General features: G+C 45.8%; 2 protein-coding genes across 4 annotated transcripts in view; both read left to right on the top strand.

The window, feature by feature from the left end:
- The window catches only part of LOC137892789 (phosphatase and actin regulator 1-like), a 47545-nt gene extending 36610 nt beyond the window's left edge, over window positions 1-10935 (top strand). For all 3 annotated transcript variants that reach the window (XM_068738169.1, XM_068738168.1, XM_068738167.1), the window contains exons 6-12: window positions 894-1096; window positions 1798-1954; window positions 5005-5060; window positions 6097-6158; window positions 6694-6834; window positions 8201-8277; window positions 8465-10935. In XM_068738169.1, coding sequence (XP_068594270.1) covers window positions 894-1096; window positions 1798-1954; window positions 5005-5060; window positions 6097-6158; window positions 6694-6834; window positions 8201-8277; window positions 8465-8480 — 712 coding nt within the window. In that variant the 3' untranslated portion in view covers window positions 8481-10935. The remainder of the gene's footprint in view (window positions 1-893; window positions 1097-1797; window positions 1955-5004; window positions 5061-6096; window positions 6159-6693; window positions 6835-8200; window positions 8278-8464) is intronic.
- A 1733-nt stretch (window positions 10936-12668) lies between these two features.
- The window catches only part of phlpp1 (PH domain and leucine rich repeat protein phosphatase 1), a 43915-nt gene continuing 31075 nt past the window's right edge, over window positions 12669-25508 (top strand). Inside the window, exon 1 of the mRNA XM_068702028.1 lies at window positions 12669-14656. Within this exon, the coding sequence (XP_068558129.1) occupies window positions 13024-14656 (1633 nt within the window). The 5' untranslated portion in view covers window positions 12669-13023. The remainder of the gene's footprint in view (window positions 14657-25508) is intronic.

Here is a 25508-nt window from a genome sequence, read left to right as displayed (position 1 = left end):
AATTACTGGGGAGGATAAAAAGCCTTATAATTAGCATAGAACGTCCTGTTTACCAGGTTGTGTTTTCATCTGCTACTCTCAAATCCATCCCGGTGTTATTGAGGTTGCGTCCTGCCATGTAGCGCCTGTGTACGGGTCTAAATCGGCCTGCTGCCTCACAGGGCAGCATGGCCCACTTTTGAAGTAAATGTGTGTATGTGTGGGCGCAGGCTCATGGAGGAAGCGTCCCTCCAGCAGTTGGCCTGACATAACATGACCAGCTGCTCTTTACAAGAGCAGCGTTTCTTCTTCAGGGTAGCGGATTGGATGTTATGTAACCTTAGGATCTCTTCATCACCAAAGCTATTTGGGCAGGGGATAAGGAAGTAATGGCCGCGACATTGCTCACAATTGAACCAAAAGCTCCAAAAAGGGTTGCGTAACACTAGCACTCCGACTAGACTGCGATTAATCGATAAATCAAATAGGCGAGCAGTTGGCACTTGCATGTGAACGATTGCTCCTCCTGAGAGTTTATTTCTGTCACCCTTTTTTTTTTATTTTTTATTTTTTTAAATTATACAAGTTCAGTTGCTCTCTTCCTCTTGTTCAGTGCAGAGGATTGCATGGCATTGCGTAGGACTGCACAGGATCAGACTTGGTCTGCATTCAGGCTCTTTGTACTCCAGTCTCATTCAGCTGGAGTTCTGTATCTGCTCTCCCTCTGTACTTGGATTAAAAACCCACTAAGCTATCATTGTACCAGAAGCCACTTTGTTGTTTTAAATCGCTTTCTTTTCTGGATTCAGAAGGTTCATGGGGGTTATGGTTTCAGTTATAATACATGTCATAAACACTATTTTCCTGACTGTTAAAAAGATTTGTTTTTATTTTCGTCCCTTTGTCTCCACCAGCTCGGCGTTGCACGGCGTTGGTCAGTGTCTTCCCCTGGACAGGAGAGAAGTGCCGTCCGTGATCATCGACTACGAGGACGACAAGGAGAACATGCCCAACGAGTGCGACTACGAGGATCTGCCCAGCATGTACAAGGACGAGGACGACGACGTGGACGACGAGGACGACGACGAAGACGAAGATGACGACTCCATATTCACAAGTGAGTGGTTTGAGGAGTCTTTGTTTAAAATGCACAAAGGAAGAGGTAAAGGTGAAAGGCTGGTTGTGGAAAGTGACAAAAAACAAAACGCCCCCTACAAAAACAGAGGCAACAAACCTGTCTTTGTCTGTTTTGTTGGTATGGATGTCTCATGTTTACCCTGTGCGACTAATCCGGATCAGCACCTGACTGCTCCTGGATCTCAGATGCAGTTTAATCTTCAAAGCAGGGCCAAACTTTGGTGCAAAACACTCACCGCCTCTCGGCGAAACTGCTGACCCGTGCAAAGCTGTTTGTGACACCGTCCGCTTATTTTCACACGGGAGCATGTTTGGGTTTTTTTTAAAGGTTGTGATCGGCCATGTGCGATGGAACCGTTCAATGTGCCACATGTTTGACTTTAAGGTGGAAGTATGAGTTAGCCCTTAAAGCTACAGGACACTTTCCAAATCTATGTATAGACAAACATTCCATGTAATATGCAAAACATCAAATAAAAGTCACTATAAGTTTTAGATCATAGTCGGGTAGAGCAGTATTCCATGTTTGGAACTACTTAAAGTTCAGCATCAGACAAAAAACAATTGAGAGTTACGGATGAGTGACTAAAAAAAGCCAAAGAAGGTTTTGTTAAACGTGGCCCTAGATCTATGCTTGGGGCCTGCAGCTCCTCTCACATGGGACTGTTGTGTTTGGTTCAGGTACCCTGGCTCAGAAGGTGCTGAGGAAAGACTCTCTGGCCATCAAGTTGAGTAACCGTCCATCCAAAAGGGAGCTGGAGGAGAAAAACATCCTGCCCATGCAGACAGATGAGGAGCGACTGGAGTCCAGGCAGCAGATCGGCACCAAACTCACAAGGCAAGTACACACACGCACGCATGCATTTTTTAAACGTGAATACATTTAAACACACGTGCACAATTTATGGGCCAAATATTTTTAAGTAAATCTGGTGATTATTTCTGGAAAAATGGCACTTGAGCCTTCTCAAGCAAAGCGACTATTTTGTCTTACTTTGGGCTGACGTTATCCCGGCTGATAGAACTGTGAATCAGTCCAAAGCCGTTGCAAATGTGAGCCTTTTTTTCTTTTCCTCTTCTTCTATTGAAACACTTTTATATCCTTTCATTTATTTTTTTTCTCCATCTCAACATCCGATAAGGATAAATGCTTTATCTCGTTAAAATGAGGCTCTGAAAATGGAGCTGACCTAATTTCAGCAATGCATCACATGCCCCCCCCTCCTCTCTCTTTTTTTCTTCTCTTCTTCTCTCCAGCTCTTTCTCTCTCTCTCCTCTTTCTTCCTCCTGCCTGACTTCCTCCCTCGCTGACTGAATCACCACGGTGATGCATGTGCCAAACTATCTCTACCCGACTCCTCCACACAGCAGCACCACGCAATCCACTTCATACCAGCAGTTTACACACACACTCTTTCTCTACAGTGGTGCAGTGCGTACAAATCTCTGTACATATGTTGAGATCATAAATGTGACTTCTAGTAATTTAACAGATCAAACAAACGTGATCTATATTGTGTGTGTGTGTGTGTGTGTGTGTGTGTGTGTGTGTGTGTGTGTGTGTGTGTGTGTGTGTGTGTGTGTGTGTGTGTGTGTGTGTGTCCAGCACATCACACGCCTCATTTGATTTGAACATGTCTTAACTGTCTGAATGACGATGATGTGTTGAAGGGGGAAAGGCCGCCACGTCTAAGGGTAAAAAAGAAAGCCGGATAGCATAACAAGATGCGAGATGTGGAAATATGGTTACAAGGGAGGGATGGAGTATCATCTAGAGCCGTTGGCACAGACCTCACTATTCCCCACTGTGATTGGAACACAGTGCGCGTTCCCAGAAGGCCGGCCTGCTTAGTTGTCATGTTACCAAAAGGCTCCGTCACAGTGTCCTTTGCACGGGCCGTGTCGCTTGTGCCGGGCCAATCAGAATTGCTTATGAGGACGCACTGACCTCAGCGCACAAAACCCTGGAGACTTTTAATACCTCAAGAGGAAGCGTTTCAGCTTTTATCCTTGAGTGAGTGCACTGCTGTGTGTCTATAACTAAATGTCTGTGATTCTTGCTTGCTTTGATATGTTTTTTTATGTAGTTTAGGTCTCTTAAAGGAATCATTTGACATTTTGGGAAATGGGCCGATTTGCTTTCTAGCTCAGAGTTGGATGATAAGGTCGACCCTGATCTGTCAGGTAAATGTGAAGCTACAGTCAGGAGATGGATCGCTTAGCTTAGCATAAGAGGGGGAGAAAGCTAGTAAAAACATCCACCTACCAGCACATGTAAAGCTCACAAACTAACATGTTTTGTTTTGTTGCAAGTGAACAAATGACAAAAGTTGTTTTTTTTTTTGGGGGGGGGGTATATTTCATCACCAGGCGTATTGATTTCCTGGAAAGAGAGACTCCGATGAAGCAAATCGGCGTTATCCCTAAAAAAAAATGTAACTAGTCCTTTCACAACCTGTGGGGAACAGCAGAGTTTGATAAGTCATTACGAGTAACAGCTCCCACATTACAAACAGTCACACAGTTTTACCCATTGTTAATATAAAAATATTGATTGGTGCAGCTTCAAACAAATCGTTCTTTCACTTCATAAAACCTTGTGCAACTCAATATATAATCTCATTATACTCACGTCTCTACTCTCCATAGACAGGCTGCCCTCAATAAACCTGGTTGTGACGGAAATCGTTTGGAAATGGCCGTCCATATGGATGCTTGTTAACCCGTTCGTGCATGTTTATCTGCGGTAGCTGCGTTTTGTGATGCTCAGACCGCACCAGAGAGGCGGAGAGCTCCAGCCTGGGATTCAGCGCTTTTGGATTTTACCGAACAAATAACGGAAGAAATGACACAAGACGAGATGAGACAAGCCGGTCCGAGCGCAGACCCCGGCCCTGCCTACAGTAGCATAGAGGGGCAGATGGCTGCCAGATCTGAACGGGATGGAGGCAGTCATTGATCCGGCGCCTACTGTCGGGTCCACTCTCACAGGGTCCTGACACGGCGCTATAATAAGAGTCCCCAGTTGAAAGCACTTAAAGTGACCTTTCAGAGATTGCCTTTTTTAAATCAGAGCCGTTTCAGCCAGAAATTGGAGATAATCTATTAAAAAATGCATTGCGTCAAGATCTTGCCGTAAATAAGATAATGTGATGGGAACACTGTCTGACTGTCATGTTCCATGTGTCTTCGTCTGTGCGGTAGGTTTACTTTTAGCCGCCTTGAGCACCTTTCAGTGTGTGCGTGGCTGCGTCATAGTGCCTTATTCAGCATCAGATGAGAGCTGAGTCTTCAGGAAGACCTGGCTTATACTGGCCTTATTCCCTGCATTGCACCAGTGTATTATCATGCACATGTCATTCCATTAGAAAAGAGGAATTGGGGATCGCTGCTGACTGAATTTTTGGAATGTGCCATCATGAAGCAAGAGCTTAAAAAAGAAAATGCTAATATATCGGTGATGAGAAAACAAAATTGGACTCTCTTACTCATAAGTAAGTTGTGCAGGAAGTAAGCACACATTTTAGTTAATGTTTATTTAATTCAGTTTGCATTTTGCTTTAAAGCCCAGGGTTGTGAGTCATAATAGCACTCCCACTGTGAGGCAAAATGTGAATAAGGTAACTTTACTGGGAGCTGCTGTCAAAGCAGGGAAGTGAATACTGGGAGGAAAAAACAAGCAGCTTTTGACCTATTTATACCACAGAAGAAGAACCAGTGAAATGTCAGATTTTCTATTGAATGACAGTTGATGTTTACGTGATATCACATGTATAGTAGGTTGATTTGCATCAGGAACTTGAGCTCCCCCCCCGATATCGATAGTTTTACCTTGCTGACCTGTTGCCAGGGATCATGTGCTGACAATGGCTGTATGTTTCTTAACAGGCGCTTGAGTCAGAGGCCGACGGCAGAGGAGCTGGAGCAGAGGAACATCCTCAAACGTGAGTGTCTTCATTATACTTAACATTATCTCTAAGCTGAGTTCAAAAATAACAAAACAAAAAAGACAAAACCTCCAAAAATGACCCTCTCCAGCTACGTGACCCTTCATTAAACAGCGAAGCATGGGTCCATATTTGCCGCCTGGTTGTAGAGGCCTAGTTATGTGAAAGCTAGTGACACACATCTTTTACTCCTCCGTGGTTCGTACTTTTCATCTGAGGCACACAGGCAGCAGGGCTCCCTAGGGAGTCATGTCCAGGGAGACGGGCTGCTTCGCTCAAACACACGCATGCAGTATCAGAGAGGAGCAGCTCTGTCGCCTGGGACTTTGCTTCTCTCACATCAAAGACCGGTTTACCAGCAGCTCCTTGCTCTCCTCGCCGGAAAAATACAAATCCTAAGAATCCACGTGTGACAAGTCACGTCCTCCCCATCACTCGGGTGCATACAGTACCAAGGTTAAGCTTAATTTTTCCAAGGTGGAATCCAGAACTGCGAGCAGCACTACAGATACAGTATGTGTTCAGCACGAGCACAAAATGCAGTTCGCCTGCCAAAGCTTTTGCAAACAGGAGCTTGTGTCCCAGAATGCCTCTTGTTTACTCTCGTCTCTCCTTTTAACTTGCTGCTCTGAGCTGGATTTTTTTATTTTTTTTGGTGTCTCTGTGAATATATGTATAGTACAACACATGGATGAGTTTCAGGGAAAGTAAGAGCTTTACGTGATCAGAATTCAGTCGTAGTAAAAGAAAAATGTTTATGCTTAATGGGTTAATCACTTGATCAGGAACATGGACCAGAAAAAGCCCCGGGACAACTTGAAAGGAACAAAGCAATCATTCTCCCCTGATACCATCCCTAATAGCATCAAACAGCAAAATGATGGAAACTGTTTGAGGCCGTAAGAAACTTCCAGTTTAGTGTGAATCTAATGAGCCACATAACGCAGATAACGTGTTTGTTCCCCCTTTCAGTGTCCTCTAAACATTTTGTGCATGCTCGCAGCATAACGCTTGTCCTCTCATTTCTCTGCAGCGCGCAATGAGCAAGAGGAGATGGAGGAGAAGAGGGAGATAAAACGAAGGCTAACACGAAAGGTGAGTCCAAAATAGCTCCAAAAAGTGCAAACCCACACGTGATCTTTAGGCATAACGGAGGGGGGGGGAGAAGTTGGCAGGATAAGCAAACACTGTGACAGTGACTCAGGGATCTGGTCCGGTAAAGGCCTGGCGTTGTAGTTCTCAGGTCTCCCCCAGGGGACGCCGGCGTCCTTGTCGCCCCTTGCCCCCTTCAGCATGTTGGCTGCCAAATCCTTGGACCCCCATAGCAAGGCGTTGAGCGTGTTCCCGTCACTTTCAATTACATTCTAGCACTTCCTGCTCACCTGCGGACATGCTGCTCAAAACAGAAATCTTGCAGCTGTTGGAGGATTTTATTTAGCGCATCACACGCCTTGTTGTGTACAGCGTAGTGACATTCTGCGACGGGTGTATGGAGCTGTATTGAACAAAATGTTTTAAATGAAATGTGCAGGCCAATACAACAGATTTTTTTAGATAACCCTTTTACAGATATTTTTCATCAACATAACATTTTCTTCTCCAACTCTCTTCTTTCTTGCTTTCTTTACAGCTGAGCCAGAGGCCCACTGTAGAGGAGCTGAGAATGGCCAAGATTCTCATCCGATTCAGTGACTACGTGGAGGTGTCAGACGCCCAGGACTACGACAGGCGGGCAGATAAACCCTGGACCCGGCTCACAGCAGCTGACAAGGTACCAGTATCACTTACAATGAAATCATCTTCTAATGATCATACGACGCAGCCCCTGAGGCAGAGAGATAGTGGGACGTGTTGTGCTCCTTCCTCTCTTGTTACGGCAAGTTCCAGTTCAGCTGTTTGGTTCCCCTGTTGTGAGTGAACACTCTGCAGCGGTCCTGCTGCTTACTGCCCAGCGGGCCATGCGTCTGACTTTTAATGAGGTCTTGATTTTTATTTTATTTTTTTTGAGCAGCGATGCTGCCTCCTCTTGCTTTCTGATGATGCGCAGTTCTGAATACGGCAGGTCACACCTGAGGAGCGCTCATGTGAACATCATGGGGATTCAGCGTTCTTTTTGATTATGCAACAACTCCCTTTACATAAGAGAGCGATCGTACAAGCACTGCCTCAGGACCCCTCAGCCACAGCCAGGCTCTGCTGATAAATATATATATATACATATATATATATATATATATATATATATATATATATATATATATATATATATATATATATATATATATATATACATATATATATATATATATATATATATATATATATATATATATATATATATATATAAAAATAAATAATTATTATTTTATTTATTTTTTCTTCTCCATCTAGGACAGATTTGAATGTTTGTTCTCCTGTTGCAGAAGCATCCTCTCTGAGAATTGAGGCCATTTTCTGAGTCATGCCGATTATCAAAATCGGCGACATCACCTGCCTGGGTTGCTGTCACACATTTCTGTCTCATTTTCAATCTCTGCGCAATCATCCTGCCCCTTGGGCAAGGCACTCATCCCTGCACTGCTCCAGTGGTGCTACTTAGACACCATGATTCACTGGGTGTTGTCCCAAATGTGAAGGTGTGTAACTACATGAGTGGAAACGGCTTTGGTTTGTGCTCAAAAACCACCTGGAAAAAAAGATGTCATACCTCAGATTATATTTGAGTTTTCCAAGCACTGACAGCCTGTAACACCTAAATACACTGTTCTGCTCTTTTCGGTTTAAAAATAAACCTGTATTGGTCGAAAGTAAAAATGCTATTTCAATGTTTTTTTTCTGTGTGTTTTTAGTCTATGTAAATAGTTTAAAAAGCACAAGCTGACTACCCAGGTAGAACAGCAACAGATTATATAGTACTGTTTATGCTCTCTGATGTCTTGAGGGGGAGGAAATCTGAGGGCTCTTGTGATGTGAGAAGAGAATTCAGCAGAATATTTTCAATTCGTGGCCTTGAGATGAGCGTAAATGATGCATGAAGCATGCTAAAAGGAGGCAGAGTCGGGGCTTAAAGGCTGCAGTTTCTGTACTAAGCCTCTGCGGCTCTTCTCAAAATTTCCCTCCTCGTTTGTCCTCTGCAGGCAGCTATACGGAAGGAACTCAACGATTTCAAGAGCCACGAGATGGAAGTGCACGAGTCGAGTCGCCATTTAACCAGGTAATGAGCAGAATCCATTCATTTTACAGGGGCCCGTGCATGCCCCCTTCTGGTTTTTGGTTTATATACAGCTGGGCTGTTGGCATGCTGAAGGTAGTGGCTGCTGCACAGAGCAGTGAGCTCTGGATGAGCTGATGAAATGTGTTGAAATGTTTTGAAACAACACTTTTTTTTGCTCGTCTCTTAGGTTTCACAGACCATAGTAGACCACCACTGTCTCGAGCAGTGCCGGACCGGCACTCTCCTCCACTGAGAACCTTAAGTGCTGGACAGTAAAATGGTGCCCGTTTCTACAATAAGGCCATGTCTTCTGAAATGCCTTTTTCAAGACCCACACGATTGAGTCGGTACCATGCTTACAAGAGGCAGACACCCACCACTCCATCCACCGTAGTAGCACACAAATGACTCCGGCCGATTCACACGCCGCCCCTCCATGGAATTAGCTCGATCCCCCCCCCCCCCCCTCTTCAGCCTCTCCGCTGAGCTCTCAGGCTGGCGCTCAGACAGCGGGGAGGGTCTTTATGTTCGCAATCGATTTGACACTTCCGACATCTGCCGAGGGCAACCGTACCTCGGCTCATCGACGACGCCGATGGACTCGTCTCAGTGGACGTGTTTTTAAATCCCCTCTCCTTTATTACGCTGTCACCCCCCCCACCCCCCCTGGACTACTCTAGTCCTCGTGGAGAACTCTGTGTGAAGGATGCAGGCTTGATTGTTCTGAGCTCACTACATCAGAAGGAGATCCGTCTTTACTGCACCTGCTGGGACTTGGAAAGACATGCAGGAGGGAAGGGAAGGGTCCACCATTAGAATCATGTGCAATATTTTTCTTTCCTCTGCTTTTCCTATACTATATCACCCCCTAGAGTCCCCTCTGTGTCATTACTACGTAGTCCCGACTTTGCCCCCCCCCCCCTCATATGTGCAATTCTCACTGTGCCGACAATGTTGACATCTAATTGCTAACTGTGAATTTGAGAGTGTGGGAAATGCCCGCGCCCTCTCCAAATGTACATGTTGTTTATATTGAAGAAGGAAAGTTGCATTTAAAGAAGAATCATGCTTGACAAAGTGTCATTCATGTCACATAACGTCTGAGTTTATTGTAAGAGTTGCAGCTGGCAGATATATTCTGGTTCCAGTGTGCACAACAATGATCTGTTTTATATTATTTTGTCTGTTTTTATTTTTATAGAAGCACTTGGATCTTAAATGATTAATTTACGTGTTTTTACATGTCCAAGCTCTTTGGATTAGAAACGGAATACCAAGAGCTGGCTCATCACGTTGTTATCTCTTACATTTTGTTTGCAGCAGTGTGTTTTAATGATATTTGCTCATAATGTGCATTGTATTATACATTTTACTTTTTTTACTCATGTTATTATAAGCTTTTGACCAAGCAATATCCGTCGTTTGTAGAGGAAAAGGTTAAACTACAGGTGTACCCGCAACCATTTATTTATTTTTTTAACCGTGCTTATACACCTCGTCACAATTCAGGGTTCTATTTTTCTTCTCTACTTTACTTTAGGAAGGCTTTATTCAGGAGGGCTTTTTTCTGCAGTTTTCTCTTGACTGACCCACCAAAAACATCTGCCTCTTGCACAGGTTTACCAACACATTCAGACACGATTTGACACATCTCAAATCTACAATTGAACACGACAATGCAATCTCAATTTTTTGAAACGCGAGTCCAGGTAGAAGCGTATTCGTTGAATCAGGATTTTTAGATTTTTATTGCTAAAATTCTTTGCACTGTCAAAGAGTTTGGCTTTACAACGGTCACTGTTTTAAGGCCGGGGGCCCGCGTGTGTAAAATATTGTTGGATATCTGATCCGCGACCATCTTGTCTCTTCACTTCAACGGTCTTGTCACCTGATCTATGATCCCACACCAGTATTTCCAATGCTCATAAGCTTTATGTACACAGAATATTTTTTATTATTTTTTACTGTATTACTTTTAAAGTTGCAATATGAAATTCTTGTTTGTCAGACGAAGTGGTAGAGGTTTAAAGGCTGTTGGCCGCCTTCTATAATGCATCTGTCCGCAAAGGAAAATGCACTCTCCCTTATTTTCAAGGTCTCAATCAGTGATGGATGGATGACCCGATAAAACCTGGTGACATCGAAAATTGTCTTGCACTTTATGGTTTTTATGTGAAATAATAGGGGTTTTGTTACAGTTAGGAGCAGTTTATCCTCGGGATCAGGACGCCGGTCATTCTCCTTTCACGTTGCTCCTTTTTGTAAAATCAATATTTCATTGGGTCATCTAATCTCAGAGACTTTGAAATAAGAGGTCATTTCTGTGTTCGAGCCAGCTTCTGTATGATTCCAGCATCATGCCGATATTTTGAAATTTTCCACCCATGGGTTCAGTACAATAGAGCATAAATAGGAATGAATTACGCCAATATGTTCTCATTTCAGCTCAAGGAAACGGACCTGAGCCACTGGGCTGAGCATGAGGTTTTCCATTTTGCTGGAATCAAGGAACATGAATTCAGCAATAATCTGTTTCCTTTTACATGTTGATGGAGCAACTGAACCAATTTGAAGGTGTTCCTTTTTTTTGTCAGTTTTGAAATACAGAATACCATGTAAAGGATACATCATGCCAATTAAATCCCATTTCTGAATGCATTGTGAGTTATTTTTTTTTAGAGGAAGAAAAAAAAAATCACCCCAAGGTTTTGCCATAGAGGGACTCGTACAGTATTTGAGACACTAACAATCTGATACATCTAAGCATATTGCCCAAAACTTTTCTTATTTTTGCAATCAGGTTTGCTTCACAAATTTCTTTATTCCCCATTTTGCTCATATTCTCCTGTAAGGCCCATTTTACTCTGTACTACACTGTACTTCATATTCAATTTGTATTTGGATAATAACGGGTGTTCAGGTGAGGGAATTCCTTATGAATGCAGCTTGTGGCACACATACTGTCCAATTTTCCACTGAGGGAGATCTGACACATGAAACATAAAAAATCTGCTCAGCCATTAAAATTTTAAATTACATGAATGGTTAAATGAAACCATCTTAGCAGGAAGTAGCCTGTACCTGCTCTAACTTCAAATTGATCTTTGACATCCCTGTTTTTTAAAGGACAGGTTCAGTTTTTCAAGTCTGTCTTAAAACGATAACCAGGAGCCCAAATGTGCTTAGTAAGGGATCTTCCATCTTTAACTGGAGGAATGATTACAGCAAGCAACATATGCACACATGGGGATGGGAGTATTGTTTTAAGACCGACTTGAACAGCTGTGAACCTATCCCATAATTAGCCTAGAATTTAGCCAGAAAAGAAGATGTAGGCTGTTTGTTTCTAATTTTAGGTAAATATGTAAATAAGATTCCTCATAAGGTTATGACTCTGGAGATACATGTGAGACGTCTGCAGAAATTGCATAATTTTCACAAAAGTCCGCGTGCAAATGCTCCGGAATTTAAATTGGCATGCATTATATGCAAAACCTCATATGCATTTGGCAATAATTATATCGGGATTTTGCACGTCTAATAATAGCATAACCCCTTTGGCTTGAACAAAATTCGAAAAAAGTGCGCCTAAAAACACACACACACACACACACACACACACACACACACACACACACACACACACACACACACACACACACACACACACACCACTCTTGCTCAGGGTCGCTGCGTCCTCAACAGGAAACAAAAAAAAAGGAGTTTAGGTCAAGCTTTGCGGTTCGGTCCACTAGATGGCGAGAAACACAATAGAATGAGGGGATGAACACTGATCCTGGGTCTGTATGGCCTTGTGAAATGGCGTCCTGACGAGATGGTGCTGAAGTTATTTGCCTCGTCACCACTAGTCTGAAATAAATAGACCTACAGCAAAGCTTCATATCTCCATGCGGCAGAACTGTATTAAAGGGAAGTGAACACACCGCGTGAAACTGAACGCAACCCTAATTATTGACGGTTCAAAGTTTACTCTCATACTCAACAGTTGACAAATGATAATGGCTGTTTATGCGGTAACTTCACTACAGTGAGTGACAATGATTCGGCCGTTTTCTTTAACTGGCAGCATACAGCCAGCCCGTAGATATGTACTGCGACTTCAACAGATAAGAGGAAGTACTTCAGTGGCTGCACACCAAACATTTTATACGAGCTATGTTTACGCCTCCCATCTGTTCCCCGCCTCACTTGACTGAAACCGACGAAAGGCTTCATGGGAAATGTATTCGTGACATCACTTCTCCCCTGCCGGCGGCGACGGCAGGGCGCTTTCCCGGCACAATACACTTCCCACAATCCACTGCGTTGTTGTTAGCGACCCCATCTTGTGTCCTCCTCATGAATATATATCAGCCAGCATTTGCGTAGGAGGTCGGCCGACGTTCATTTCATATTCCAGCACTGTATTTTGGTCCAAATGGGACGCGCAGTCACGTCTCCGCCCTGATCCGTCCCCGCGCGCCCAGCCTCTTCCCAGCGAATTTAATCGGTGAAATGTTTTTTTTTTGTTTTTTTCCCCCCCTCCGGAGGAGCGGAGGAGACTCCGACAAGGAAAGGAAGCCAAGAAGTGAATGACTACTAGTGGAATAAGTCAGCAACACCGCCCTGTTGGCGGACATTTAGCACGGTGGGCACGCTTTTTACGGCTTTTAAATGTAGACGTTGTAGGTGTAACCAAGTGCGCACCGTTATTTGTTTCGAGCGGGGGACTTTTCATTGGCAGAGATGGAAAGCGTGCAGGCTGTCGCTGAGGACGGCGCGTCGGATGGAGGCGCGACCAAGTTAATGAAGAAGCCCAGCGGACTGTCTGTCGCCCGGGGGACTCCGGCGGATGATGGCGGTGGACATTCGGCACCCTCCCGCGTAGAGGCGAAGAACGGGAACAGCCTCCCCCAGTCCGCCTCTTCTAGTGCGTCAAACCGAACCGCGGCGTCTAATGGCCGGGGCTCGTCCAGCAACTCCAGCTCCCTCCTGTTGAGACGGAGGCGCTTGAAGAGGAACCTCTCCGCCGCAGCTGCAGCCACCACCGCCGCCGCCTCGGCTGTCACCGCCGCCTGCGGCGCCAAGATGAACTCGGCCCTGTCCTCTGCGTCTTTGCACACTCGGAGTCTGGACAGAAAGACTCTGCTGAAGCACCGGCAGAACATGCAGCTGCAGCCCGCAGATCGTGAGTGGGTGAGAGCGGACCTGCACCGGGGCTCCGTTCACGTCCACGAGAGACTGACGCCTTCGTATCCCAGGCCGGTCCTTTGCACTATGGACACCACGGCCGGCGAGGTGGCGCTCCGGCTAAGTAAACTCTGCGGTAAGTCGAGCTCTGTCGTGCGCATTTTTTGTAAAGATAACCCCAAGACTGACCAAAATGGCAACTGCAATGTGAAGTACGAATACAACGATAACCCAAGCAAGGTGAATGAAGACTCGAGTGTGAAATGCAGCCACCTGACCCCCCTGGAATCCTCTGAATTAAGGGGCCATCCGAGTGACAGGTTGAGGCTGCTGCTCATGGAGAACGCAGACGAGAGGCAAACGCAACAGGACGTCGAAGGGAAACTTTTCACCCCGGAATCGGAGTCGCAAGACAACATAGCCTGCTCGCTGTCTGATTTGAACTCAAACTCGAACATGGACACCCCCAACGACGACGACGACTCGGAGCACAGGAACTGTCTGGACAGCTACGGATTAAACTCTGGCTCGGACGTGGAGAGCAGTGCGTTTGACGACCTGAGCTCCGGGGCCCGGCTCAGCGAGCACAGGGACTCCCTCAGCGACGACATGGTCCTGGGCACCGAGGCGTCCATCCTCAGCCCCTCGTTTGACAGCGCCACGGAGGGCCACGACATGTACGGCAGCTCCTCGGACGAGCTGGACCTCGACTGTCCCGCGTCCAGCACGAGCATGGACCCCATCTCGCAGCATCACACCAACGGGGTCGGCACTGTCACCGCAGCCAACTACAAGCAGTGCAACGTCGGCCGTTTGAACAACGCGACGACCAACACGAGACCGGAGAGCAGACTCAGCCCACACAGTCTGGGCAGCCTGCCACCCAGCAGCAGCGCGGGCTCACTGTCGACAGCCTGTTCTACAGGTAACACACCTGATGGCCAAGACCCGGACTGCGGCCGAGGTGCACAGTCGGGGTCGACAGCAGGTCACGACGGAGACCCCCGCGAGTCCAGCCCCACGCTGTACGTTCAGATGCATGGCGAGACTGTCAGGAGGCTTAGCCCCGACGAGAGGCCTCTGCAGATCCAGAATGACTTTCTCTTTAAGCTTGGATTTAAGGACCCGTGGAGAGTTCAAGAGGAAGGGCTTAACACGGAAATTGGCTCCTTGTTACGCTTCTATGCAGGTAAGTGAAATGATGTGTTCAGATGTTAAAATTCTAATTCTCAAATTCTCCCACGATCAGGTTTCTTGCTACACTCTGGGGGCTTGTTGAGGCCCTTCTCTTTTTGCACATCACGTGGTTTTGGACTGCAGATCCTGTGCGTTTGTAACAGGTTGGCAACCTGTGTCACAAAAAAGCCAATCAGGTGCAGTCATGCAGGTGTGCTTTGTGACGTTGCACTAATAGAGCAAAGCAACAGTTTATTTTCTTTCTTTTTTTTGTTTGTTGCTGACACTGTCATTTTCACAGGAGGGTGACCAACCAGCTCAGTGCTCTAGTAGGACTCATGTTGTTGTCACACCTGATGGCTGTCAGGCCAGGCAAGTGCAGCACGAGGTCTTTTGCTGATCAAAAGTGTGTTCGCCATAAGTGTGGCTCCCAGTGATGATCTACCACGTCCAGGTTGTGTGGTGCAGTGAATGGGTCAGTGTTAGGTCACGGTCCGAAGGCTGCTGCTTTGCCAGATCGACCTTGACTTCCTTTTTACATTTTCAGGACTGGTTGTGTTTTATTTTTATTTTTTTTCCAGATAGTTTCTCCTGTCCTGTACTGTCCTTGTCAGACCAGCACACTGTGCTCCCATGGACACGCATGACATCCGCCACAAAGCCATTGCCGCAACTTACGATGCTCAGACATGGGGCCCTTTCCGGCTTTTGCCTCATTATCATCGCGATGAAAGGGCTGAATGCCTTTGTGGTTGGATGGAGAGCAGGGGTGGGAAGCGGTATGGCTGGGAGCACCATAAACCCTCTTCTGTGTACCAAGTGAATTCTGGTCATTGAGATGCGGCACAGGGCCTGTCCCGTTGGCATCCAGCGCGCCTACTGTCACACTAAACTAAACTGCCTGCCAAGTTGGGTTAACGTGCTCCTCCAAAGCTCAGGAAGCCCCTTTCTTCACCGCTGCTGCCGTTGCTGTCGCCGCCGAGGGAAGTGAAATAGGGAGGGAGGAGGAGGAGTTGGTGAAACTGAGTGTTTGGGGAGGACAGTTGAGGAGAAACCGTTTTGCTGGTTCTGAAGTATGGGGAAAGAGGCACTGACGCTCTTCGGCTTCCTCTCCCGAGAGGCTGTCGAACCAGAGGTCGCTCCCGCTCACAGTCACGTGTCGCCTCATGACCTATTGTGCTCTCGAGCGCTTTTGCCTCGCTTGAGGTGCGATGATTTCATTCAGATGGCGTGTAATGGCAGGCCGCGTGTGAGCAGTGCACGCTGGGGCTCATGTGGACGGATGTGCATTTAGGGGTCAGTCAGCTGAGCTCAACCGGCGGTAGCAACGCTAGCAGCTGGAGGCGGTCAGAAGTACGCCCGATGCCCCTCCGAGGGCGACGCCTCCACATCCCATGTGAGACGGCTTAACTGCGGTCACCTGAGCTCTCTCTCCAGCCACCCCCCCCCCCCCCCCACACACACACACACACACACACACACACACACACACACCACAGCCAATAACACTACGCAACACTCAAGCCACAGTCTTGACACAAAAGGCCTAATTGGCATTCAGTCGCACAGAGAGGGACCGAAGAGCACTTTCACACACGCACGTGCACACGCACACTGTAGAGAGAAAGCAGAGCTGACTCTGTGACAGCACTGCTGCTCCTCTGCCCTTTTCCTTTTACACGATGGAGGTATGCGAGGAATGTACGCTGGCTCGTCTAGAATGTCAGGCACGTCTGCTGAGGAGGAAGTGGAGGGGGGGAGGGGGGGGGGGGGGGGGGGGGGGGTGTACGAGGGGATACCGCGCCGACACATGTTGCGCTGACTTTGAATGGTTCAGATAGGGCCGGTCTCAGCTGACTTGCCGGCTGACTCTCAGGCGCAGCTGCCACAACTGTAGTCCTCAGTCTCACTGAAGGCTTTTTTGTCTGCGCGCCCGTGTGCGTGCAAAGTGGCCTTTGATACAGGAAGTCCAGTATTTAATTCATTATTATGTATTTTATCAGTTGCTCAATTGAAGTTCTTTGCATTTGTTATGATATATATATATATATATATATATATATATATATATATATATATATATATATATATATATATATATATATATATATATATATATAACCTTTGATATTAAGTGCATGAGCAGCCAGTAAACTGTACCGTATTAAATAAGACTGAGAGAAGAGGTACTCTGCACTCAGCGTGATTGGGGAGGCGGGAGAACGATGGGAAGAGGCCGTTAAGTGGAAGAGTTGCCGTGGTGCGTTGTGCCAGATCCTTTAGACAATGCAGAGGCCGGTTTGACTTTGAAAAGGTCCAGGTCATTGTTTTGATTGCGTATGGACTCCACAGAGGCCAGATGAGAGAACTCACTTTGCCCTGCTAGACACACAAACACCACACACACACACATGTACAGAACGCTGCCTAGATCAAAGGGCCGCTGTCCTCTTTGGCAGCCTGACGACTGATCCTTTCAGAGCTTCTCACACAGGAGCCTCTTGTAATGCCGAGCCAGCTTTATTAGAGTTTGAGTACAAAGAGAAAGAGTAAAAAAAAGACTCATATAATCAATATATTCTGTTGCTGAGAGCCCCCACAAAAAGTGTCATAGCGCTAAATAAATGTACACTTCCGAGAGAGAGAGAGAGAGAGAGAGAGAGAGAGAGAGAGAGAGAGAGAGAGTTTTTTTTTCTCTTACTGTACATTGAGCCTTGATTTAATTGGCCCTTCGAATAAAAGTGTCTGGCTCAGGTCAGCGTCGCTCAGTGATGGGGTGTCTGCTCTGCGGACAGGAGATCCTCAGACCTCATGTAATGAAGTTGCCCCCTGCTTGGATGGCTCCGTTCCCTTACCCAGAGGTGTGTGTGTGTGTGGAAGGAAATTGCATACTGAATCCTAACTCACAGTGGCACATGTGGTTCCCAAGAGGCAGAGGACCCAGAGTCCTTAACCAAAGCAAAGCAGCATACTTAATTATTTAGATTCATTAGCCTACTCAGCTTTGCAAACACACTCTTCGCCCATGCACTTCAGTTCTGCTTTTTTCTTGTGAGCTTTCTTACTCACCCTATTAAAGTTGAAATGTATGCCCTTTCTTAAGTTTTGGCCTGCTTTATGAGCGAAGTGAATGACCGCTGGCGTGTAGCCGGCCTGGAAACTGTCGAGGTATTAATTCCTTTTTCAGCTCCACTCAGGTTTACTGCTCAAGCCTCTGCGAAACAAAAGTCAGGGTCGATAACAGTTTCAACATGCTGCACCCAATTTTCGGGTTAATTCCCGTGTTGTTTTCAGTGTCTGCCAGCAAGGTGAACTTGGCAGGAAGAGTAGTTCATGCAGAACTAATAAAAGCAGAGCGATCTAATGGGATGAAGCAGATAATGGCTCCGCTCTGTACAAGACAATATACCTGCGCACAGGTTTTTATGGCTTTGCACATTTGTGGTAATAATTTGGTTGGAGTTGTAGTTTCACGAATCACAATGAGTGATGGGAATTTTTAGTTCTCAGTCTCTGAAAATAACACAGCGTACATTTTTTTATAGCCTGCTTTTGATATAAAGTTTTCTCTGCAATATTGCTCAAAACAAATTGTGATTTCATGCTTATTGTCTCACTGTTATTGAGTTGATTATTTCCAAAATTCAAATGATAACACTATTTCATTACCTCAGGGCCGAGCTACAACTCTACAGCATCTTTAAATGACAGATAATTTTTTTAAGAACCCAAACAGTGGGTTCATGTTGAGACTTGAAAGAAAAAAAGATCCTTTAGATGTGTACTTGTTCTTGCTTTTTTCACTTTTTGCTCAGTTACGCCTCAACGCCAGCGACAGGCATGGTCGGAGGTATTACGTTTCCAGGGCGTCCGTCCGTCCCATTCACGTGAACGCTATATCTCAGGAACTGCTGATTTCTTTAAATTTGGCCAAACGTCCACCTGGCCTCAAGCTTGAACTGATTCGATTTTGGATGTCAAAGGTCACTGTGACGTCACGAAACACATTTTTAGCTCAAAAAATCTGTACGTTATGGGACAATTTCACACAAATGTCTGATAGGATAAAATGATGAGAACAGATGAAAACTGCAACTTGACGGGTTGACTGAGGCATTTAACCACGAGACGGTAACTCTACTTTATCGTGTTTGTCTATAGATCGGGCTCACTCGTTTCTCACAAAACCTAATAGACGTCGACCCCAGTTGAATAAGAAATACAGTAAACACAATATGAGCAATGTCAAATGACATCATAGAAATGTAAAATTGCAGTACACATTATGTCTGGGCTCTAAATAGTTTCTCAAAAGTTTCGATCAATATTAGAGGCAATGAAATAAAAGCACTCGATTCGTAACCAGATAAAAAAAATCTCCACATGAGTAACGGCAGCAACTTGAGTCCTACTGACAGGATGTCTTTCTTCCATGTACACAGAAGATCCTAACAGTTTAAGAAGATAATGAATAGTTGAGCTACTCTAAAAGCTTTGAGGAATCTCCTCTCAGGACTGTCTCTCTCCGCTCTCACCTCGAGGCCTTTCTGGTGACGCGATGACTTAAAGGACTCTACGGGGTTTAACGGCTTAATGATGCTCCCCAACTTTCTCCAGCGGGCTGTGAGCAGCTATTAAGCAGAGTAAGCGTTCACTCCATCTCGTCTGTGCCACGCTGCCTTCTTTGCACAGTCAGCGCGCCAGAACCGCACTCGCATCTATGAAGACACTTTTGACGGGGGGAGGAGGACGGTCTGCGCACATTTTGTCACTGTTTCGCTGCCTGTGTCTCGTGATCGGTCACCAATATGGGGTTCCCCTCCTAGAGGCTCGGTTTGAATGAATTTTGTCTATTCAAATGATGTGTTGCCGGCCTCCAGGGATTTCTGAATTGCAATATTCAAGTGTCGAGTTCACTTGAATGTACTAAAACATGGCGCAGTTTGCCAAAACTACAGCATCTCCGTGCGTTTAAACACTACACGGAGAACTTTTCGCCAAAGTGAGCACATGACCGCCTCATCTTTTCTCACATCCATGTCGTCCGCCTGACAGCTAATGGTTCTTTCTAAATGGCCAATTGCTGAGTCATTATGTAATTGTGTAATGGGATTTCACACGTTCCAGAGCTCACATCCAATGCGCATGTGTCCGTGTGCGCTGAAGTTTTATTGTGTTCACTACTGTATGCATAAAGTGAGCAATCAAAGCAGAGATTTATGTATCTCATGTCTCTTCACGTGGGAGTCACACGTGGAGACGTGGTCTTAAAACGAGACGTGGTCATAAAGCCTGGATGAGTGCGTCCCCGAGGATTCGCACGTGTGCGTCCAGTGAGGCAGACGCAGAAGAGGACGGCGGTGTCTGCTCGTAGCGGTTACAGCCAGGGGAACTGTTTTCTGTCTAATATAGATTGCCTTCTTTGGCTGACATCCTCCTCTGGCGGTGAATCCTCCTCCCTCTCTCTCAATTTCTCTCATGATCGATCACCCTCCCCTCCCCTCTCCTCTCGCTATCGCTCCTCGCATCTCCTCCTCCCTCACACCATCTGACAGTTTCCATTTATCCTCCCATATCTCTTCATCTCTCCCTGGCTTATATTGCTTTTCACTCGGAGAATCACCGATCACCCTCATAATTGTCTGTAAAAAAAAGAAAAGTAAAAGGCAAAAACTAACAGAGCAGGTCATTATTTCTGCATGTCTAAGCACTCTTCTCTCTGTCTTCCCCGTGTGAGAATGCCCATGCTTTGGTATACAGTCGTGCCCCCCCCCCCCCCCCCCCCACTGTGGAAATGAGTAAAAACGAAACAGAGGGAATTGAAATTCTCATTGTTTTGTGGTTAACCGCTAAACCTAGACTGAACAATGTCATGCTGATATGTCACTCCTGTCTGCCTGCAGGCAAGTTCTGAGAGGGGGAGTTGGGGGGGAGGGCAGCGGTCTGCCTTGTGGGAGCAGCCCGGCCTCTCGGCTGTCTGTCAAACTGCCCTTGCCGAATGCTCCTCAGAAACCTCGGAGGGTAGCAGTTGGCGGTGTTCTCGAGCAAAAAGCAGCGAAAAGGTCCCCCCCACTTCCCTTCAGCGGCCATGGAGAAGGCCCACTAGCCCCGAGTTGAGCACCAGTCCCGGCCCCCGACCACATGCGCGACGGGGGGCGGGGGGATTAGAGGCAGGCCGGCAGGGGCTCGCTCTCCGCGGCTTTGATCAGCAGCAGCCCACTTTAATGCCAGACAACATCTGCAACTCTCAGCATTAAAGAGGCCCAAAAAAGATTCCGATTAGGGAAGACACAGCCCGCTAGTGTACAGGACAGAACTGTGTCAATGCCTGGATGGGAGGCTTTTAAGTAGCAGCGCTCCAGCGGCGCTCCCACTGATTTGTTTTACAAAGCCCGAGTCTCCAGAGAGGTTATTTTTGCATTACGTTTAAAATTCCAATATATTCTAATTTCATATTCCTCAACAAACACATTTAGTAATGATTACAAAAGGATCCGTTTTTATGGTTTCAAGGCAGCTGTTTTTATTGGAGTTTTTGTTTTTTTTAACAGAAGAAGCTTCCTGCACTGCAGAAAAACAAACGGCTAAGTAGATGGAGTGTTTAGCAGATATCATTGTGCGGAAGGAATTCAGAGCGTTACCAAACTGTCCTCAACAATCTTTGTTTGTGTCATCTGGACACGGCTAGATAAGGTGTGTTTGGGTGGAGCTGAGCTTGTTTCTATGGACTCTGCTCCAATAGAACGTGGCAGAGTTGTTGATATGGAATGACCTAGTTTAAACTTTGTCTCTCGTCTAAAATGCTGAAGCACAAGAATGAAACTTCCTCATTGGCAAGAGAAGAAGCTCTTTTTTTGTTTTTTAGAGAGAGAGGGTTTGAAAGCACACAGATTGGACGCTGCCACAACCGCACAGATGATGATGATTTGCACTGTTATATACTGCACAACACCATGGTTAATACACAGGTACCATACTTTGATCCTGGAGGTACACTGTTCAGCATCACCTTACACTGAGTTCAATAGGTACGTCTGTGGAGCCTGAGTCCAGTGCTGCGCCTTTTATCTCCTGGATAACGCAAGGCAGGTCGCTGTTTGCCCGCTCTTGTTCCAACTTTCAAGGATGCGGAGGCAGGTTGCGCCTGAACTGCTAAGCGATCTTGAACAGCTAACCGCATCATTGAAGCCATATATTCAAAGCCTACTTACCAGTGTGTTATAAGACATATCCTGTGGGACTGACCGTAAAGCTCTGGGTAGCCCCGCACTGAAATCATTCAGTTCATTCAGTTCTCCATATTTACCATGGACTGATATTTATGGATTCAGCAGACATGCTCCCTAAAACCCGCTGTACGCTATACCGGCTCATCGCACCCAAAAGCAGAGCAACAAGGTAAACTACTAGCTGCTAACGAGACAAATATTTCACCCAGGAAAACAAAAACGACGCTTAAATGATTAAATATTGGACTTCAATTCATCAGGTGTCAAGAAACATGACTTCAAATGAATGCTAATGTTGCTCTGGATGTGTAAATGGAAAGAAGTGGCCCAAAAACAAATCTATCTAGCTATTGAAGATGTCAAGTACCTAGCAGAAAAAATAAAGGACGGCGGAAACAAAAAAGGCAGATGTGATGATTTATGTGCAGATTTTATTGTTGCTGCTCAAATTGGAGCTAATTATACTGTTGTATACTATTAGTTTATTAACACTATCATATCTTAACAAAGTACAGTATGTCTCATATGTAATATTTAGTGAAACGTCCTCAAAATTGTCGCTGCATGTGCAGCCAGTCTCAATCATTAACATGGCAAAGCGCTTGTCTCTTGCTGTTAGCAGTGCAGTTTGAAGACAAAGTGGAGCTGTCACCTGCTGCACCCGAGAGTCCCTCCTCACTTTCCCTCCCCATGTCCTCCTTCCTTGCATTTTTTTTTTTGGGTCTTCTCTTGCACGTGCTCGTTCTTTCAGCCGGTCTGTGTCTACTTCCTGTTTCGTTTGCGGCGTCTTTCTCATAAATCGTCGTTTTATTAACTCACTCTCAGCTACCACCCAGTTCTTTTCTAGCTCTCACTGCTTCCCTCTGGTTAAAGACTTCCCTTCTTTAGTTCTTTTTTTTTTTGTTCCTCACTATTCCTCTCTCACTCTCACTGCGCCCCCCCCCTCTCTCTCAGTGCCACTGTGTTCACATGGCCCCTGCATGTGACATGAAGCTGAGCCAAAACACCCCGGATGCCCCGCTTCAGCCCTCCACTGTTCCAGACCTTGTTAAATTTTAAACAAAACAAAAGGAAAGGAAAGAAGGGGAGGGGAGAGGAGGGAAGGAGAAGAAAGAGAAAAGTGAGCATGTGGGGCCATGGGGAATGTGCAACAACATCGCAATCTCATTCATTCATTCGTCCTGTCCCTGTGCATCATCTGGAGAGAGGGGCCCTTTAATTCTCTCTCCCACTACACTCTGCTTGTGTGTGAAAGTCTCTCTCTCTCTCTCTCTCTCTCTCTCTCTCTCTCTCTCTCTCTCTCTCTCTCTCTCTCTCTCTCTCTCTCTCTCTCTCTCTCCCCCTCTCCTTTCTCCCTGCTCTGAAATGGACTGGTTGTAGCTTTCACCACAGATCTGGGATCTGATTACTTTGTGGCCTATGTCCGACTGTGGAATTAAAGAACAACTGACTCCGGAGCCGCTGTCTTCGTGGACAACTTCATCCTCGAGTGCCCCGAGGCAACAGCTGCCCATCAGATGCATTATTTTTTTTAATTCAAGGAATGGAGCAATAGCCGGACCAATAACGACAACAGTCACTGTTTACCTTTTTTATTATTGCTTGTGCTCGTCCCTTGCATGAGTCAGCTCGTTACTTCTCCTCCTGTTTCGCCATCAAAGGGATGCTCGCGAACATGGCAGCTTTTTAATAAGAAAAAGTCTCCCAGAACAACTCGGATGTCGGCAGCATCCCAGCGGCTCGCTGCCAGATTTAAGCTGAGCTGCGAGTCCTTCATAGCCTCTGATAATGAATGTCATTAGAGGTTAAGTACAAACAATAACAACAGTGTGCTTATCTGTGTGGCCCTGTTTGGTCTACCATCAGGGAACACTTGAAGTGGTGGTACTGTCTTTCATTGTGGATTAGCGGCTAATAATTCCAATCAGTGATACAAATTACGCCATTGTCCCCCCCCCCCCCCCCACACACACACACACACATTGCTCATATATTTGTACTCGCACGTGTTGGCAAATGGCAACCGACAGCGTGCATTGTTACAGAGCTGTTGTGTTGAGATCGAGTTTGACTGGGCCAGCCGATTAAACTCATTTCTTTTGTCAGTTAACGGTTTTAAAAAAGTGTGTCGGCTTCTGGTGTGCTTGTAATATCAAATGACACAAATACTTCACTCTCACATCCTTGTTTGTGAGCAAAACAAGTTCAGACAGGAGCCCGAAGCGGGCTGCAGTTTTTGTACTGCCCAGCAGATTCGTCCTCCCACCAATCTCTCACACACACATACACACACATACACACACGCGCTCCCGATGATATTATAGTACAGTGCACCGCTCTGGTATTGACCCTGTCTGCTATTCTTGTACCAAATCTATGAAAACGTTGCTGCCGCCCACTTAAATCTGCCTTTCTCGAGTCAAGAATCTGTCTCCTCGTTGATTGGTAGCACATGCTCGGTGCTACGCGGTACACAAAGTCACATCTGCTCGCTAACAAAAGTCGACGAGCCATCTTTCCTAACTCGTACATGTATGCTTGCATGGTGGGCTGTGTGTTACCGTGTTAATAACTCAATACACATTGTTGGAAGTTAATGTGTAACAATAGCAAATGGTTTCACACACACACACACACACACACACACACACACACACACACACACACACACACACACACACACACACACACACAGGAAGGCACAGGAAAGAAAGTGTGATCAGATTCAACACGTAACGTCACATTGTTGTCACCTTTGACATTTAGACATGTTACCCTGTCGCTTCTGCTCACTAATTATGCCCACAGTCTTTGAATTAGACTTTGTGACTGACAGGCTGACATGTACACACACACACACACACACACACACACACACACACACACACACACACACACACACACACACACACACAACCTTCTAATTTACAAAGTATGAGGAGACATGACAACATACGGAAAAAAACCTATGGCTATTCAATCTTTTTTTTTTTTACTATTCTCCCATGATCCTTTGCTGTGGTTGAAGCCGCCCTGGTCAAGTGGATTGATAATGCCACCTTGAGTGGGCCCTTGGTGAGGGAAAATGGAGAAGAACTGCCAGCTGTAGGCTTATTGTATTTTGTAACAGTCAATACAATTCTTAATTTTATATTCATGTGATAAATATACAAAGTCAATTAGATGGTAATCTGCATGAGAAAAAAAAAGAAACATTTGGTTATAATAATCATTTATCAATTTGACCCGGACTGCTTTCTGACACTATATCCATCCCTTCAGAAGTGATGAATTCTCCTGGGCAGCTCATGAATTAGGAAGAAGTTATTTATGCTAAAATGTCACAGTATCACACAAACAATCAGATTTATCTCTTGCGTTTCTGCTCTTCGTGACCTTTTTAAATTTCCTCCTTCCATAATGAATATCCATGTCGGCCTTCAGGCCGGCGTAGTGTCAAGTCGTTGCAAAGTCTCCATTGAGCACTTTGCTCGTTACCGAAATGAAGCAGGATTAGCGTCGCTGGAGGGCCTCGCTGAAATACAGGAGAGGATTCAGTTGATGACTTTTACTTTCCAGCCAGGGAACACTTGAACGGCATGTTTAATTCTGGTAACATAAGTAATTCAAATGTTG

The sequence above is a fragment of the Cebidichthys violaceus genome, unplaced genomic scaffold (assembly GCF_023349555.1).
Source record: "Cebidichthys violaceus isolate CVI_PGR_0920_01 unplaced genomic scaffold, fCebVio1.0.p SCAF_8, whole genome shotgun sequence".
In the NCBI taxonomy this organism is placed as follows: domain Eukaryota; kingdom Metazoa; phylum Chordata; class Actinopteri; order Perciformes; family Stichaeidae; genus Cebidichthys; species Cebidichthys violaceus.
This window is presented reverse-complemented; position numbering and strand designations above follow the sequence as displayed.